Below are 13,461 nucleotides of genomic sequence, written 5' to 3' on the forward strand. Positions count from 1 at the left end.
TTGCAATGATTGGCATCTCTGAGAGCATGTCTTTAACCTTTTCTTCTTCTACAGAGAATTATTTAATGTTTTAGAGTAACCTAGTAGCAGTGACTTCCCTCTCAACAACATTCTTGGAATGCTTAAATGGAAGAAAGGAAATATTTCAATAAAGCCACAGATTGAAGGTGTTTGAAGCTATTTTGTGAATTCAGAAGTGGTAAAATAGATTAGGGACAATGATATTTGAAATACTAAGATTAGGTGAGGAAAAAACCTCAAAGGATAAATAAGTGAAAAGATGCAGCAAGAGGTTCAGATAGATATTGTGTGTTATAATGTGTGTGGTGGAATTTGATGAAGTGTCATGAACTTACTCAGTGAAACTTTGAAATTGTCCAGCAGACCCCATGCACTCCTCAGTAAGATCAATGATGCATATTTTATCAAGTATTACATGCATGAGTTGGAATTATTTCAGATAGAGCTAGTTCATCTGAGTCAGGGAACTGATAATATGATCTGCAGAACAAGTCTGCTGTTTCCATTCTGCTCTCCAGAGTCCCCCTAAAAACATGGTTGGTAACATAGCCCCCCAAATTGGTCTTTTCTTGTTGAATTGGTACAGATATTTAGTAGATGAACACTTAAGAAAGACAGCTATTCAATGATGTTTGTTTCCAGACTTCCTCCTGTTATTCTCACTATGAAATGTTACCTGTGCCACTAGTCCCATACCTTAGATTTCCCCAACACTGCACCTTTAGGGGAATTTTCTTTGCACCAAAGCATCAGAGCCACCATATCAGCTTTGTACTTTCATTTTACTTCTATGTCCAAAGTAATTTCTCTGTGGGTTGTGTTCCCATGCTGTGTACTACAGTCTTGTGATATTAAATTTAACTGCACAGCTGTCTGAAATGTTATCAGTCAGGTTTTGGAGAAGGAATGTGTTAATTGAAACTTTTTTAGTCAATTCCAGATAAAAGTCTGAATATTTTCATGAGCAAGCTGAATAGGACTACTATTTGCTCTCAGCTGTTATTCTACTATGATAAGTTTGAAGTAAATAGTATGGTACAGACATATGAATTTTATTTACGTTGAAATTTGTGTAGGATTAAATTATTTTATAGGGAGATGTGATGATAATTTCATGAACATAAAATATGTTGAAGTCCATTTCGTTCATAGTTTATAATGTGATTCTACTACTTTTATTTAAAAATTGCTCAAGAATATTTTAAGCCTGGCTGTTTTCCAAAGGAAGAATGCTGGTATTTTTCATTAATTTCCATAGAAAATAATCTTTTTCTGGTAGAAGCAGTCATTTAAGCAGTCATTTCTGCTCTCATTTAAGAATTTCCTAATTTAGTCAGTAAGAATAATGTTAAAATATACTTTAAAACAATTATTTGTTTTTGTTTCCTTGCTTTGTTACTGCAGTAATCAGAATGGGATTCTACCAAAAAGTGTCAGTCATTAAAAAGTTTCTTAAACCTACTGTCCTTCCACAAATTTTCCCTCCATTTTGTTTCTTCTTTGTTTACTTACAGCCTGTATGAAGGGGTTAGCAAGTCAAAATTTAGATGTTCAAGTGTCCAAGCTTCACTGTAGTCAATGCATGTATCTCCGATAACTCAGTGGAGCCAGGAGAGCAGTTCTCCTTATCCTAAGTGGACATACTCTGGCTGGTCAGCTGGGAGACATCTAGCCCCTCATGACTTTTTTATTGACAAAGTCGCTACTGACATTACTGTGAAGACTTGCTGTATTTAATTGTATTTGAACTTCTGATTTAATCCATGAAAGCAAGAGTGTAACCCAGCCAGAATCTGTGAATGCTGTGCCAGAGTCTATAAAGTCTGTACAGTTAAAATGTGATTGTTGTGTAGTTACCATTACCAGTCACAGGGCAAGATAGAATGTCTCTTAATTAACTTAATAACCTGATAGGTACATTTAGACAAGGCTAATTAGGACTTTCTTGTAATTGGGCTTATGATTAATAGACTGTGAAGACTGTTTCATTTGTATTAAATGCCTGGAAAGTTACAAGGAAATAAAAATTTGAGCCTTCATTGAATAAGTAATAGAGTACCTCAGGATAGGAAAATAGTGAAAGATATAAAGAATTCTTTATAAAATATTGCTTATAAATTCTGTATATTCTTTATAGATAATTAATATATTAAACCACTACTTCAGACTCGGTGTTTTTTTCAAGATCTTTTGCAGCCTCATCATGCACGTGCATGAATCTCTCTTGGAAATATCCACAAATAAACTTAAACAAGTTGTTGTTTTTTAAACAGTTTTAGTAACATAGTTCAATAAAACTAGTTAATGTAGGAGCATAGGAAGATAGCTTTACAAACTATGAAGAAAGAAGAACTGATTTGCACAGTGCTAGGTAAAATCCATGAAGCGGTTCCCTGAAAGAGCTCATATCACTATCCTGTTCTTTCTCACTCTGCCCTTAGACAAGGCAGAGCCTAATTTGGGGCAGTATAATTGGGAAGCAGCAGTAACTGATGTGTTAATCTGAGTGCTCTAGTCCGTAGTAACCATGGAAGTTTCCTTTGGCCCCTTTTCTGTGCTCCAGTGCGTCTCAAGGGTGCAGAGGGAATTCATAATTACTCACTTCTGAACAGCTTCTTCTTCACTTGTTACACAGCTGGGAGGAAGAGACTGTGTGGAGTCCACTGATAGAAAAGAGAAAGGGACGTGGAGTGAAAGGAAGACATGGCAGTAGAAAGGAGATAGGAAGGGAGAGATTGTGAGTAGCAAGCAGTTCATTTGGCAGCATGGAGACCCAAACTGCCATGGCTTTTTATTTGTTGTTATAAGGCACATTGTGCATAGAACAATAGACTTGCCTTATTTGAATTGTAGAAAACTTAGAAAATTGAGCTAAAATGTGAAAAGTATTATTAATATTTTTAAGAGACTTATCTTTAGATGTCTTGCATTTTTTTTTTATGAAGAGTTGAAACTTACCTGATGATTTGTTAATGAAAAAATGAATCTCAGTTTCAATGATCTTGTGCCATTTTTGTTCTGCTTTTAATGCAGAGGCGTCTTCAGTGAGACTAGTTGGTCTTTTCCTTTTTCTTGTGAAACCTTGCCTACTTAGCACATTGTGAGTCAGATCAGACTGCTGTTAACCAAAAAGGAATATTATTTTTGTACCTTGGATGCTTTAGTTTTTTCTTATTTAATACATTCTTTTCTTAGAGACATTTCAAACATGTGAAAGTATATTTAGAGTACCATGTAGTATGTTATTCCTACTGTCTATTAAGATGTCACCCGAGCAACAGATGAGGTCATTAAATAAGCTTTTGATAATTTAATCAGAAGTTTAAGTTAACTTTGCTACAGAATGGTGCTTTAGTTGACATTCCTAATATGTAATATCTTTTCACCTCCACAGAAGTATGTGTTTTTACTTAAAAATTAGGTGAGCACTATGTACAGTTAATGTTGGTGAAGCTTTGTACTTTTTTCTTGTTGGGTTGCTTGGGTTTGGCTTTATTCTTGTTTTTGTTGCCCCTCCAACCTCCCACCTCATGGCATAGCCAAGCAACTGAATGCAGGCAGTGAGCATATTTCCATGTAATTGCCAATTTGCTGGGGATGAAAAAAATCTCAAAGGAAATGTGAGCTTGAAGAGGATAGGTTGAGAGGTGTGTCCCTTGATGAAACTGATAAAAACTGGATGAAACTGGTAATTGTGTCCCTTGGCAGAAACTGGTAGAAGGGCAGAGGCAGTGAGGGTCATGGAGCTGTGATCCTATTTCTGGGATGTCTGGCAGTGTGTGAGGCAGAAGGATACGGAAGAGAGATAACACCTTCAGCATATGAATGTGAATTTCCACAGAGTATATGTCTGAAGCTATTGTTCTTGGAGTGGAGGTGTTCCTTGCACTTTGTCCAGAGTTCAGGAACTTTCCAGGAACTCCATGTAAAGTGGTAAATTGGAGACCACTTCCAAACCTTTCTTGAAGCAGCTTAAGAAGTAGATTCCTAACAGTTTCTTTTCTCCCCGTTTGCAGTGGAATACTTGTAGTAAAGAGTTTTGTCTTCCTTAAATGGCAGATTTTATAACCTGAGTTGCCTTTGTGTTCATTTTAAGTTGCATTTACTTTTAATGACATTTCTGAGAGTGCTTGAGGCAAATCAGTTTGAGGCTTATTACACAAATAAGTAGGTCTTTTCTGAACTTCACACTCTTCAGTTTATGAGTATTCCAGCAATGTTATATATTTTTCTTTTTTTTTTTTTCACTTTAGGTGTACAGGATTGGTACAACACATTTGTTATTCCAGATAATTGTAGTGTCTATCTACAGTTCTTTATAATTTTCCAACTGCTGTCTCAGAATAGGACTGATTATTCTCTTGGACAGCACAGATCTCTATATGACTTGGGTCTTATTATCAATATAACAATAGGTACAAAAAGTGGTCCTTTTTAATAGAATCTAGTTTCACATCACCTTGGTCTTTAGGTTTTTTGCTACATCTCAGTAGAGATAAGGAATCCTGTATTCAGTTTTATTTCATTAGATGCATTTCTGTTACTTAAAGACCATTTCTTCCTGCTACAAGCAGATCAGTTATGGCAGCAATCTAATAGCATTTGTTGTATATTGGTATGTAAGCATTCTAAAATTTCTCATTTTTCTGTATTACCTTTTTCAGTACTATGTTAATATTGCAATTAATCTAAGACAAAAATAATTTTCAAACCATGATTCTGAGAAATTATTTAAATTACAAGTCAGCTGTAACAGATTGGCACTTTTCCTTTGGTAATAGAATCCTCTCCAGTGGAATTAATACAGCTATTGTGGTCCATTACAAGCACTAGATTACATCTTCCCATTGTCACTAATTCTGCATTTTGGCAGGGGAAAGAATAAAGGTTTGCTGTTAGTGTTGCCAAGCAACTAAAATATGAATTACTGCAATTCCAGAATTTTTCTTGATGTATGATGTATATCGGAGAGTTTCTCCTACCTTGGTAAGAGGCAGTCCAGATGAAGTTACACTCCATAGCTCCAACAATTCTAAGATTAGTAAGTAGCTTAATTTCTTCCCGTTTAGTTCCAGTTCAAAACCAGAGACAGACAGGGTTTTGCATTTCACCGAGGATAAGTATCAAAAATGGCATCACAGAAGATTGTGTCTTAACAAGAAATGTGGGCAGATGGGGCATATTTTCTCCTTTTTGTGGACAAAGAGAACTTGCTATGCCTTAGTAATCCTGTGTGCAGTTATTCATGTTTGCTGCTATTTGGTGTACTTCCTCTGAAGTACCTTTTCCCAACACACTTAATTGATGGTAATGCTAAGTAACTACTGACATTTGAAAAAAAATTTATTACATGAAAGTGTGTGGAAAAGATGAAGTAGTGCTAGAATTAAGTGCATGTAAGTTGTGTTAAGGTTTATACTTGGGAATAGGTGAAGAGGGAATACGTGCTCTGAATAACTTAGTTGTTTTGGGTTGTTTATTTTTATTTTGTTCTCATTTTGTTGTACATTCCTGTAATTTTTTACTTCTGTGGAGCTTTTCCATTTTGCAGCAGCGGCCACAGATCTCCTGTAGAACTAAATGGGTTTCAGGGTCACATCACCTGCCCTGAGTCGTTCATTTCCTCTCAGAGCACATGCGTACAGCACAGCCACAGCTTCTTTCTGGATTCCTAATGTGTTTTATGCCTAGGAAGCCAGAAAGAACCCCAGCAGCAATAATGGAGAGTGTTTGTTTTTATGCAGCCCTGCACAGCCAAGGTGCAGAGCAGCAGTTGGATAGCACCAATGCATGGCATAGAAGATGCTTTCCTGTTGACGTTGGCTTTATATCCATATCTGCAAAAATGTAATAAAATATTACTTTATTTCTATATTATAGTGTTTTTGAGGATTTGCTTTAAAAATAATCTATTTGTTTGATCAGACCTTGGAGTTCCCAGATATGAATGCATATTTGAACCAGACAGTTGTTCTGTATTTGGATGAGATGAAAATTCACAAACTTTCCTGAATCTCCAATTTCTAATGAGAAGCAGCTTAGACGTATTGGTCAGAGAAGAACTACTTGCAGTTCTGAAGAGGTCCTGGTTCTGAGTGGTTAAATGGACAGCATTGCTGTTTGGGATAAATTTGAACAGGTAGCAGGGATTGGCTTTTTTAACCTGTGTTCCAGTGGATAAGAGACTGCATAGGCTGAGAACAGTTCAGATATGAGCACTTCATAGGACCAAAATAGCAGTAGTTTGAGGAGGTGGGTGTTCCAACTGTTGTCTTCAAATTTGAAAACAAACCTTTCCTTTATAAATGCTTATTTTCTTTTGTCAAATACAAGATTAGTTTGGGTGCAATATCTCACTGATTTTTTGTTTTGGCTTAATTTCCTAAAGGAGTTGATGACCAAGCTGATAACGGAGACACCTGACCAGCCAATCCCATTTCTAATTGATCATCTTCAGTCCAAGCAGGGAAACCGTGGTCAGCTTCAGAGAACATTGTCTGGCTCTGCTGCGCTCTGGGCAGAGAGTGAAACATCAGGTATGTTCTGTGTGCTGGAAAGGGCTGGTCTCCACATTTGTGTCCATGATTTCCTGGATGCACATGTACCTACTGAACAGGTACTGCTTTATGGTTTTGAGCATGCAGAATAAATCCTGTTTATCTAGCAGATACTGAATTTAATATACATTGCTGTCTGTCAGCACAGCCTAGGTATGTATCATGTGAATATGCATCAGAGTTACAGAATGGAAACATCCCAGTCTCAGTGAGAGAGGTCCCTTCCTGTCCTCTTTCTTTGTTTTCTTTTTCCCTCCCATGGTGTATTTGTACTTGAGATTAAACACTATTGAGATATTTTCTTTAATAATACATGTTTTTATATACCTATCATCCCCACCCTTAATGAGGAGCTGCTATGCTACTTTATAAACTCCAGTGTGAATAATTTATGATTGTAAAATCTTCAGAAGCATTAAAATAATATTCTGAAGTAGTATCCACTCTGATTGTAAAGTAGAAGTCTTGGTATTTGTATTCTGGTACAAGCTACTATTACAATATTAGTTTGTGTTTAAAAATTGGCTAATGATCTGTTTCAGACTATAGAGTTTAAATAGTTCCTGTTAGCCAAAGTGTTAATTTACTGACAAATCAACCATTTATATCAAATACACAGTTTTAACATAGGCAGTAAAACATGTACATAAAATTGACATTAAGTATTTTTCATAACAAAAAATAAACCTTTTTAATGAAAAATATACTAATTTCTAAGTTTTGATATTTTAAAAGTGGAATAAATATAATAAATATAAAAACAATCAGAAAGAGGAGGAGAAAAGAGCTGTCTTTAATTTGGCTTGATATACCTTGGGGAATTTTTTGTTAATTGTTTGTTAAGTCTTTGAAAAATTACCCTACAAATATTATGATTATCTAATTTGATTCTTTTAACAGAAAATAAAGGAACAAGAAGAGATTTTAGAAATTATGATAAGCCTTGGCAGGTAAATGCAAAAAAGCCTAAAAAGTCAAAGAGCGACCTTGCTGTGTCCAACATTTCTCCACCATCACCGGAGTCCAAGTCATGTAAGAAAGCTTCACTACATTAATAATTTGTGCATACTTTTCAACCTATACGATCTTTTTCATTTGAATAAGGTTTAAAATGGAAAGCAAACTGTAAGCAGGTGAAATGCCTATATATATATGTTAGAAAAGGAAGAGTTTGATTCTTGACTTAATCTCACTTGAATTATAAATATTTCATAATGCCCTGTGTTTTCATCTGTAGATATAAAAGAACTCAGAATAGATTGATTGAAAACCAGACTAACATCTGGGTGTCATGTGATATTTTATGTTTGGTTACTGATTATGATTTGATGTTTTAGTTTGCATTGCCATTTTGCATGTGTAAAATCTGTTCTGTTGATATTGGTCCTAATAGATTTTTTTTCTGTGTGTCAGGGAATTCAAAACTGTGAATTATGAACAGATACTGTTCAAGGTATGGGAGTAGTGTCAGCAGAATAGGTGTACTGTTCTGACAGTTGCTGAAGGAATCTAAATGTACACTGAAAGAAAAGGTAGAGTAAAAATAGAGCAGCTGAAGAAAATATTGTCAACTACCTGTAAAAAACTAGTGAAAATGAAGACAACAGGTCTTAATGAAATATGCTTCCTGTGTACTGGCTATTGAAGAAATCTAAATTTTAACTTGATTCTTAATGTTGCCGTTTCTTTACAAATATATATATTTTTGCAATATGCATACCTATATAAATATAGTTACACAACCAGGGAATTGTTTATATAAGATTTTTTCTCCAAAATAAATTGAAAAATTAGATTTTCTTCTGTTGACTCTTGTAGCTTTTTGATGTTTTTATAATAGCCAAATCTTTATAGTGCTGAGTGTGACTGGCTGTACCAGATGAGAACATAGATACAGTATGGTGCAATAGAAAATTTTCTGTCTTTCCTCTAAAAGCAATATGGGAAAGTCTAGACTTAGGAGTCCAGGATAATTGCCCAGTGACCTCACTAAGTCAAAACACTACACAGCAATGGGTAAAGTAAATAATGATAAATTTATACAATAGAAATACTGTGCTTTTGAGTGATTAATAATCTTGTATGATTATGAAACATTTTTTACTGAGAATAAATACCTGCAACAAGTAAAAAGAGCTGTTACAGGTAGCTGTGTCCCATTGTACAGTATTTTGTCAGGAAATTGAGCATTTGTCTGTTTTTCTTCTTCATGAAGCCCATTGCCTGCTTCAAAAACACCCAGATCATCAATTCCATTGTGCCTCTCAATGGGCACATGGATTTTTAAGTCTGTTCAAAAGATGCATGTGTATTTTAACTTATTTTCAAGAATAAATAAGAGACATTCCAATAAATTTATAGTCACTCAGTCTGTCTTATCTAACAGATTTGTTAGAAAACAGCAATTTGTGGAGATCCACTGTTAGATACTGCCAAAAGGTATTGTGAGCTGTTCCTGTCATCCTACTATGTTCCTTCCTTCTGCCCTGTGCTTGCTTTTCAGACTCTGTGGTATGCAGCAAGTAACTTTCATGCCATCTCCTAAAGATCTCAAGTTCTCTGCCTTTATCCCAGATAAGGGGGTGACATCACGTCACTGCCCTCAAACACGTGCCTACTGCAAGCTTTGTGCTTGTTAGTCCTTAGGTTGTCCCGTTAGAGGGACAAAGAGGAGGCTGGGCATTCTAAACTATCAGGTCTCATGTCATGCAAAGAAATATTCTGTACATCCATAAAGCATAAAACTGGGGTCAAGGATCTGTCTTTGTGGACTGAAGGAAACTTACTAATACTCTTCAGTTGGTAAGACTTACTCTCAAGCCACCCAAGTCTAGAAACAGTGTGTGGGAGTGCAGCTTTGCCTACAGAGGAGGTAGAATTAGGGTGTGCTTAATGCAACTGACATTCATAAATACTTGGCACTACATGGGATTGATTCTAAGCATGCTGAAAGAGGAGACTAATATCATTCCAAGGCCATTCTGTCATCTTTGAAAGGTCATAGTTATTGTGGATGTTCCTGATGATTAGGAAAATGCAAATATCTCATTGATTTTGTGGAAGGGCAAACCTCACCCTCTGCAAGGATTATTGAGCAAACTTTCCTGAAAGGTGTTCCTAGTCACAAGGAAGAAAATGTGATTTGGAACATCAAGCATGGATTTATGAGACCATATATGTCTGATCAGATCAACACAGTTACCCTCTTTGGTGAAATAACTGGCCCTGTAACCAAAGAAAGAGTGATGAATATTTCATACCATGACTTTAGCAAAACCCTTGTCAGCTTCCAGTATCCTTATAACTCAGTTGATAAGATATGGACTCAATAAGTGGATAAGATGATGCATGGAAAGCTGGTGGATTCAAGGGATTGTGACTAGCCAGAAGGTATTGTGAGCTGTTCCTGTCATCATATTGTGTTCCTTCCTTCCTCCAAAGTCCAATTGGAAAGTCTGTCTTTAATGGCATGCTCAAGGGACTGGTACTGAGATTGATGGCATTTAAAAGAATTTCCTAATGCCTTGGATGATGGGATAGAATTTCTCTTAGGTTTGTGGTTAGACCAAGTTGTGGGAAGTGGTTGGTATTCTGGGTAGTACAAGGGCTATTCAGAGGGATAGGACCAAGGAATGGGCTGAGCAGAACCTCTTGAAGTTCGACACAGGCAAATTCAAAGTCCTACATCTTGGATAGAATCAGCCTGAGCAATAGTGTAAACTGGTATGTGTGTGCCTACAAAGTAGTTTTGCAGAAAAAGATGTGGGATGCTGATGGACAAGGACTTGGAATACAAACCAGCTGTTGCTGTGTGCTCATGCAGTGCTGAAGGTGACCTGCATGCCAGGCTGCAGTAGCAAGAGTAGAGCCAGCAGTGTTTGTTTTTGAGGCGGCATCTGGAGTCCATTGCAAGAAACAGTGATGTACTGGAGCAAGTCCTGTGGAGATTCAACAAGATGATGACAGGTTTGGAGCATGTGATGGACCTGAAAGAGATTGGTTTGGTCATACTGAAGAAATGAAAGCTCAGGGGAGATGTCGTTGTTACCATCAGCTAGTATGCTGGAGGGTGGATGAGAAGGCATAGTCAGATTTGTCTTCTCAAGAGTGTTTAGTGAAAGGACAAGAGGAAACAAAAATTATAATGCATGGGTAGTCAGATACAGGAACAGGTTGTCCAGAGAGGCTTTGTAATCACCATCATGGGATCTGTTTAAAACTGAACTGAATATTCTGATAAACCTGCCCTCAATGGACCAGTCTAAGGCACCAGGTTGGGCTAGAAGACTTCCAGAGATACTTTCCAGTCTGATTATCCTCTCCTTCCATGCTTTGCTGTTTATGCATTTCAGTTTTTTCCATAACACTGATTTTTTTAAAGCTTAATTAATCCTACTGTTTTCATTACTTACACCTGCAATTAGTTGTGTCTGCAACTTTTTGAAAATAGTTTGTAGATTTGAACTACTTTTTCTTTTAGTTGCTATTGCAGAGATTGGTTTCAGACATGTGCCTTTTTGCCATATCTTGCTTTTCTTATTTTCTGCCAAATGGATCAATATTCTTACATTAATGTATATATATAGATTATTATTCTAAATATGCTTTTGACCTTTCTTTCTGGTTTATGCCAAAATCAGCAGGTACCATGTACCCCTTCAACTACACAGGTCAGGAAACAAGTGTGTTTAGAAGGAATTCTGGCCTAATGTGCACACCATATTCCATTTGTTTTGTCTCTTCAGCTTCTACCTCTTGTACTTTTTTTCACAAAGCATCTCCAAAGAGGTAGTAAGGACTCATCTGAGAAACAGAAAGTTTTGGACCTGTGGAGAACTAAAGATTTACTCTCAGATTTGTTTTTTAAAAAAAAGAACAAATCCCCACACCCAAGAATCTAAAAAGCACACCCCCAAAGTGCCAAAACAGACCCAAAATTTTAATAGAGTCCATCAACTCTATTATGTTCTGTTTCAGGGTTTTTGTCTTGTGACTGTCTGGTTGAAATGATCACAAACTTGTGCATTTATTCAGAGCTGTCCTTTCATAGGAATGTTTGGGAACATGAGGATATTTGATTTATTTAATTGGAAAATATTTTTTTTCCTTCAGCAGAGTGATGTCGATTGCAGTGTGCATATTATTGCTGCACAAATGTCTCTTCCCTATGCTTTCAACTTTTTTACTAGAAAGATACCTCCACTCCCTCCTGCCTGTTAGGATCTCAAGTGCACCTGAAACACACAAACAGTTGTTAATATCTAAGCTATCTGACCACTTGTTTGATGTGTGCAAAACCAGAATTAACCAGAAGCTGCTGCTGTTGTCTGGAAAGGAAGAAGCTTGGAGCTAGGGGTGTTTGTGAATATATAAATGAAATGTTTAAATGATCACGTTCTGTATCTGAAGAAAAACACATTTGGAAGTTTCAAACTAGTTTGTAAAAAAGACTTTTTGTTTCCTAGCAAGCTACTTTTAGGCAAAGTAGGTTGAGCTCTTCACTACCTCCATATTATATCAGATTACAGATCATCCTTTCATGCTGCTTCAGTTCAGCTTTCTCACCACATCCCGTATGCAAGTACAATGTTGCATGCTTCTAGTTGCTCTCAGTCAGTCTAGAACTGTAACCATCATCCTTTTAGCCTTTTAATACCCAGATACTATGTAAACCAAGTTTGGATTTATTATCAAAGAACTCCAACCTCAATGCAAGATTTAAATACATGCGTAATTTTACATTATATGATATATATTATTATATGATATACAGTAATTTTGCATTATATGTTACATATTTTTGTACTTTGAGATGTAAGATGGCCATACAGTGGTTTAATGAAATGTTGGATTTAACGAGCAATTGCTCTGATTCTGTCTGCAGACCATGCATTGAAAAGACTTGTATGGTTAGATAAAACCAGTATTGATCTTGTACCATCATCCAGTAGAAAATAAAGGTGTGCTGATTTGTGGCAGAATTCATAACACAATTGTAAATGAATCTAATGTGCATTTACGGTGAGGACACACCACCAGAAAATCAGAAATACTGGTAAGTGTGTCTGTCCAGTCTCCTAAGATGAGATGGTGAAATTTCAGCTCCCTAAAGGGAAACTTTACATCTTACAAATCCTACAGTGTAGATGTAATAAATCTTCTGAATTATAGGCAAAGAGGAAGTGTTATATAATATATAAATCTCTCAAATAACAAAGATGATGTTGAACTGTGTAATGTGGTAAGAGAATTGAAATTACTGATTGATTTTGTGGAATGAGTGAGTGTAATGAAGAAGGAGGAAGGTCAGAGTGTAATGAAAGGGTTTTGCTAAGTGTGTAGTGACACATGCGTGTAAACAATTAGTGATGGACTTTGTGCATACAGTGGAGGATCACGTATTTGAGAAGATTCCTAAGAAGGGTCATATGGTGTTTGTACAGTTCTGAATGCTTCCAACAAAGGCGTTCATTTAAAAATTACCAGTGCTTGTTGATCCTACAACTGAGAAGGGTTTATGTTTTGAAAAAATCTGTAAGCAAGAAGGAAATGAACTTGAAAGAACAAACATGTGCCACACTGTTCTACTAAATAGATGTTGTTTTAATATCCTTTCATTATTTCAGAGACTAGGTAAGTAGGAAGAACTTACCTAGAAGTAAGTTACTACTTCTTCTCTAGAAGTAATAAAAATTTCAGTCAGTTCTAATTCTGTTTAACTTCTCTGTTTTGATTCCTCAGAATGAGCCAAATCATTGTTGAAACAAATTGTATTGAAGCATAGAAATAATTCATGACAGTGTATATATTTTGGTACCTTTTCACTGAAGTACAAAATGGCTCAGTAAAACACAGCTGATTGTCCACCAGCATGCAAAGCAAA

At 36.2% G+C, this 13,461-nt stretch overlaps 1 protein-coding gene across 6 annotated transcripts in view; it reads left to right on the plus strand.

Annotated features, from left to right (window-relative positions):
• Positions 1–13,461, plus strand: part of C1H8orf34 (chromosome 1 C8orf34 homolog) — a 149,831-nt gene that overhangs the window by 17,544 nt on the left and 118,826 nt on the right. For all 6 annotated transcript variants that reach the window (XM_058031533.1, XM_058031500.1, XM_058031542.1 and 3 more), the window contains exons 2-3: positions 6,410–6,557; positions 7,479–7,610. In XM_058031533.1, the coding sequence (XP_057887516.1) occupies positions 6,410–6,557; positions 7,479–7,610 (280 nt within the window). The remainder of the gene's footprint in view (positions 1–6,409; positions 6,558–7,478; positions 7,611–13,461) is intronic.

Source organism: Melospiza georgiana, chromosome 1, assembly GCF_028018845.1.
Source record: "Melospiza georgiana isolate bMelGeo1 chromosome 1, bMelGeo1.pri, whole genome shotgun sequence".
Taxonomy (NCBI): domain Eukaryota; kingdom Metazoa; phylum Chordata; class Aves; order Passeriformes; family Passerellidae; genus Melospiza; species Melospiza georgiana.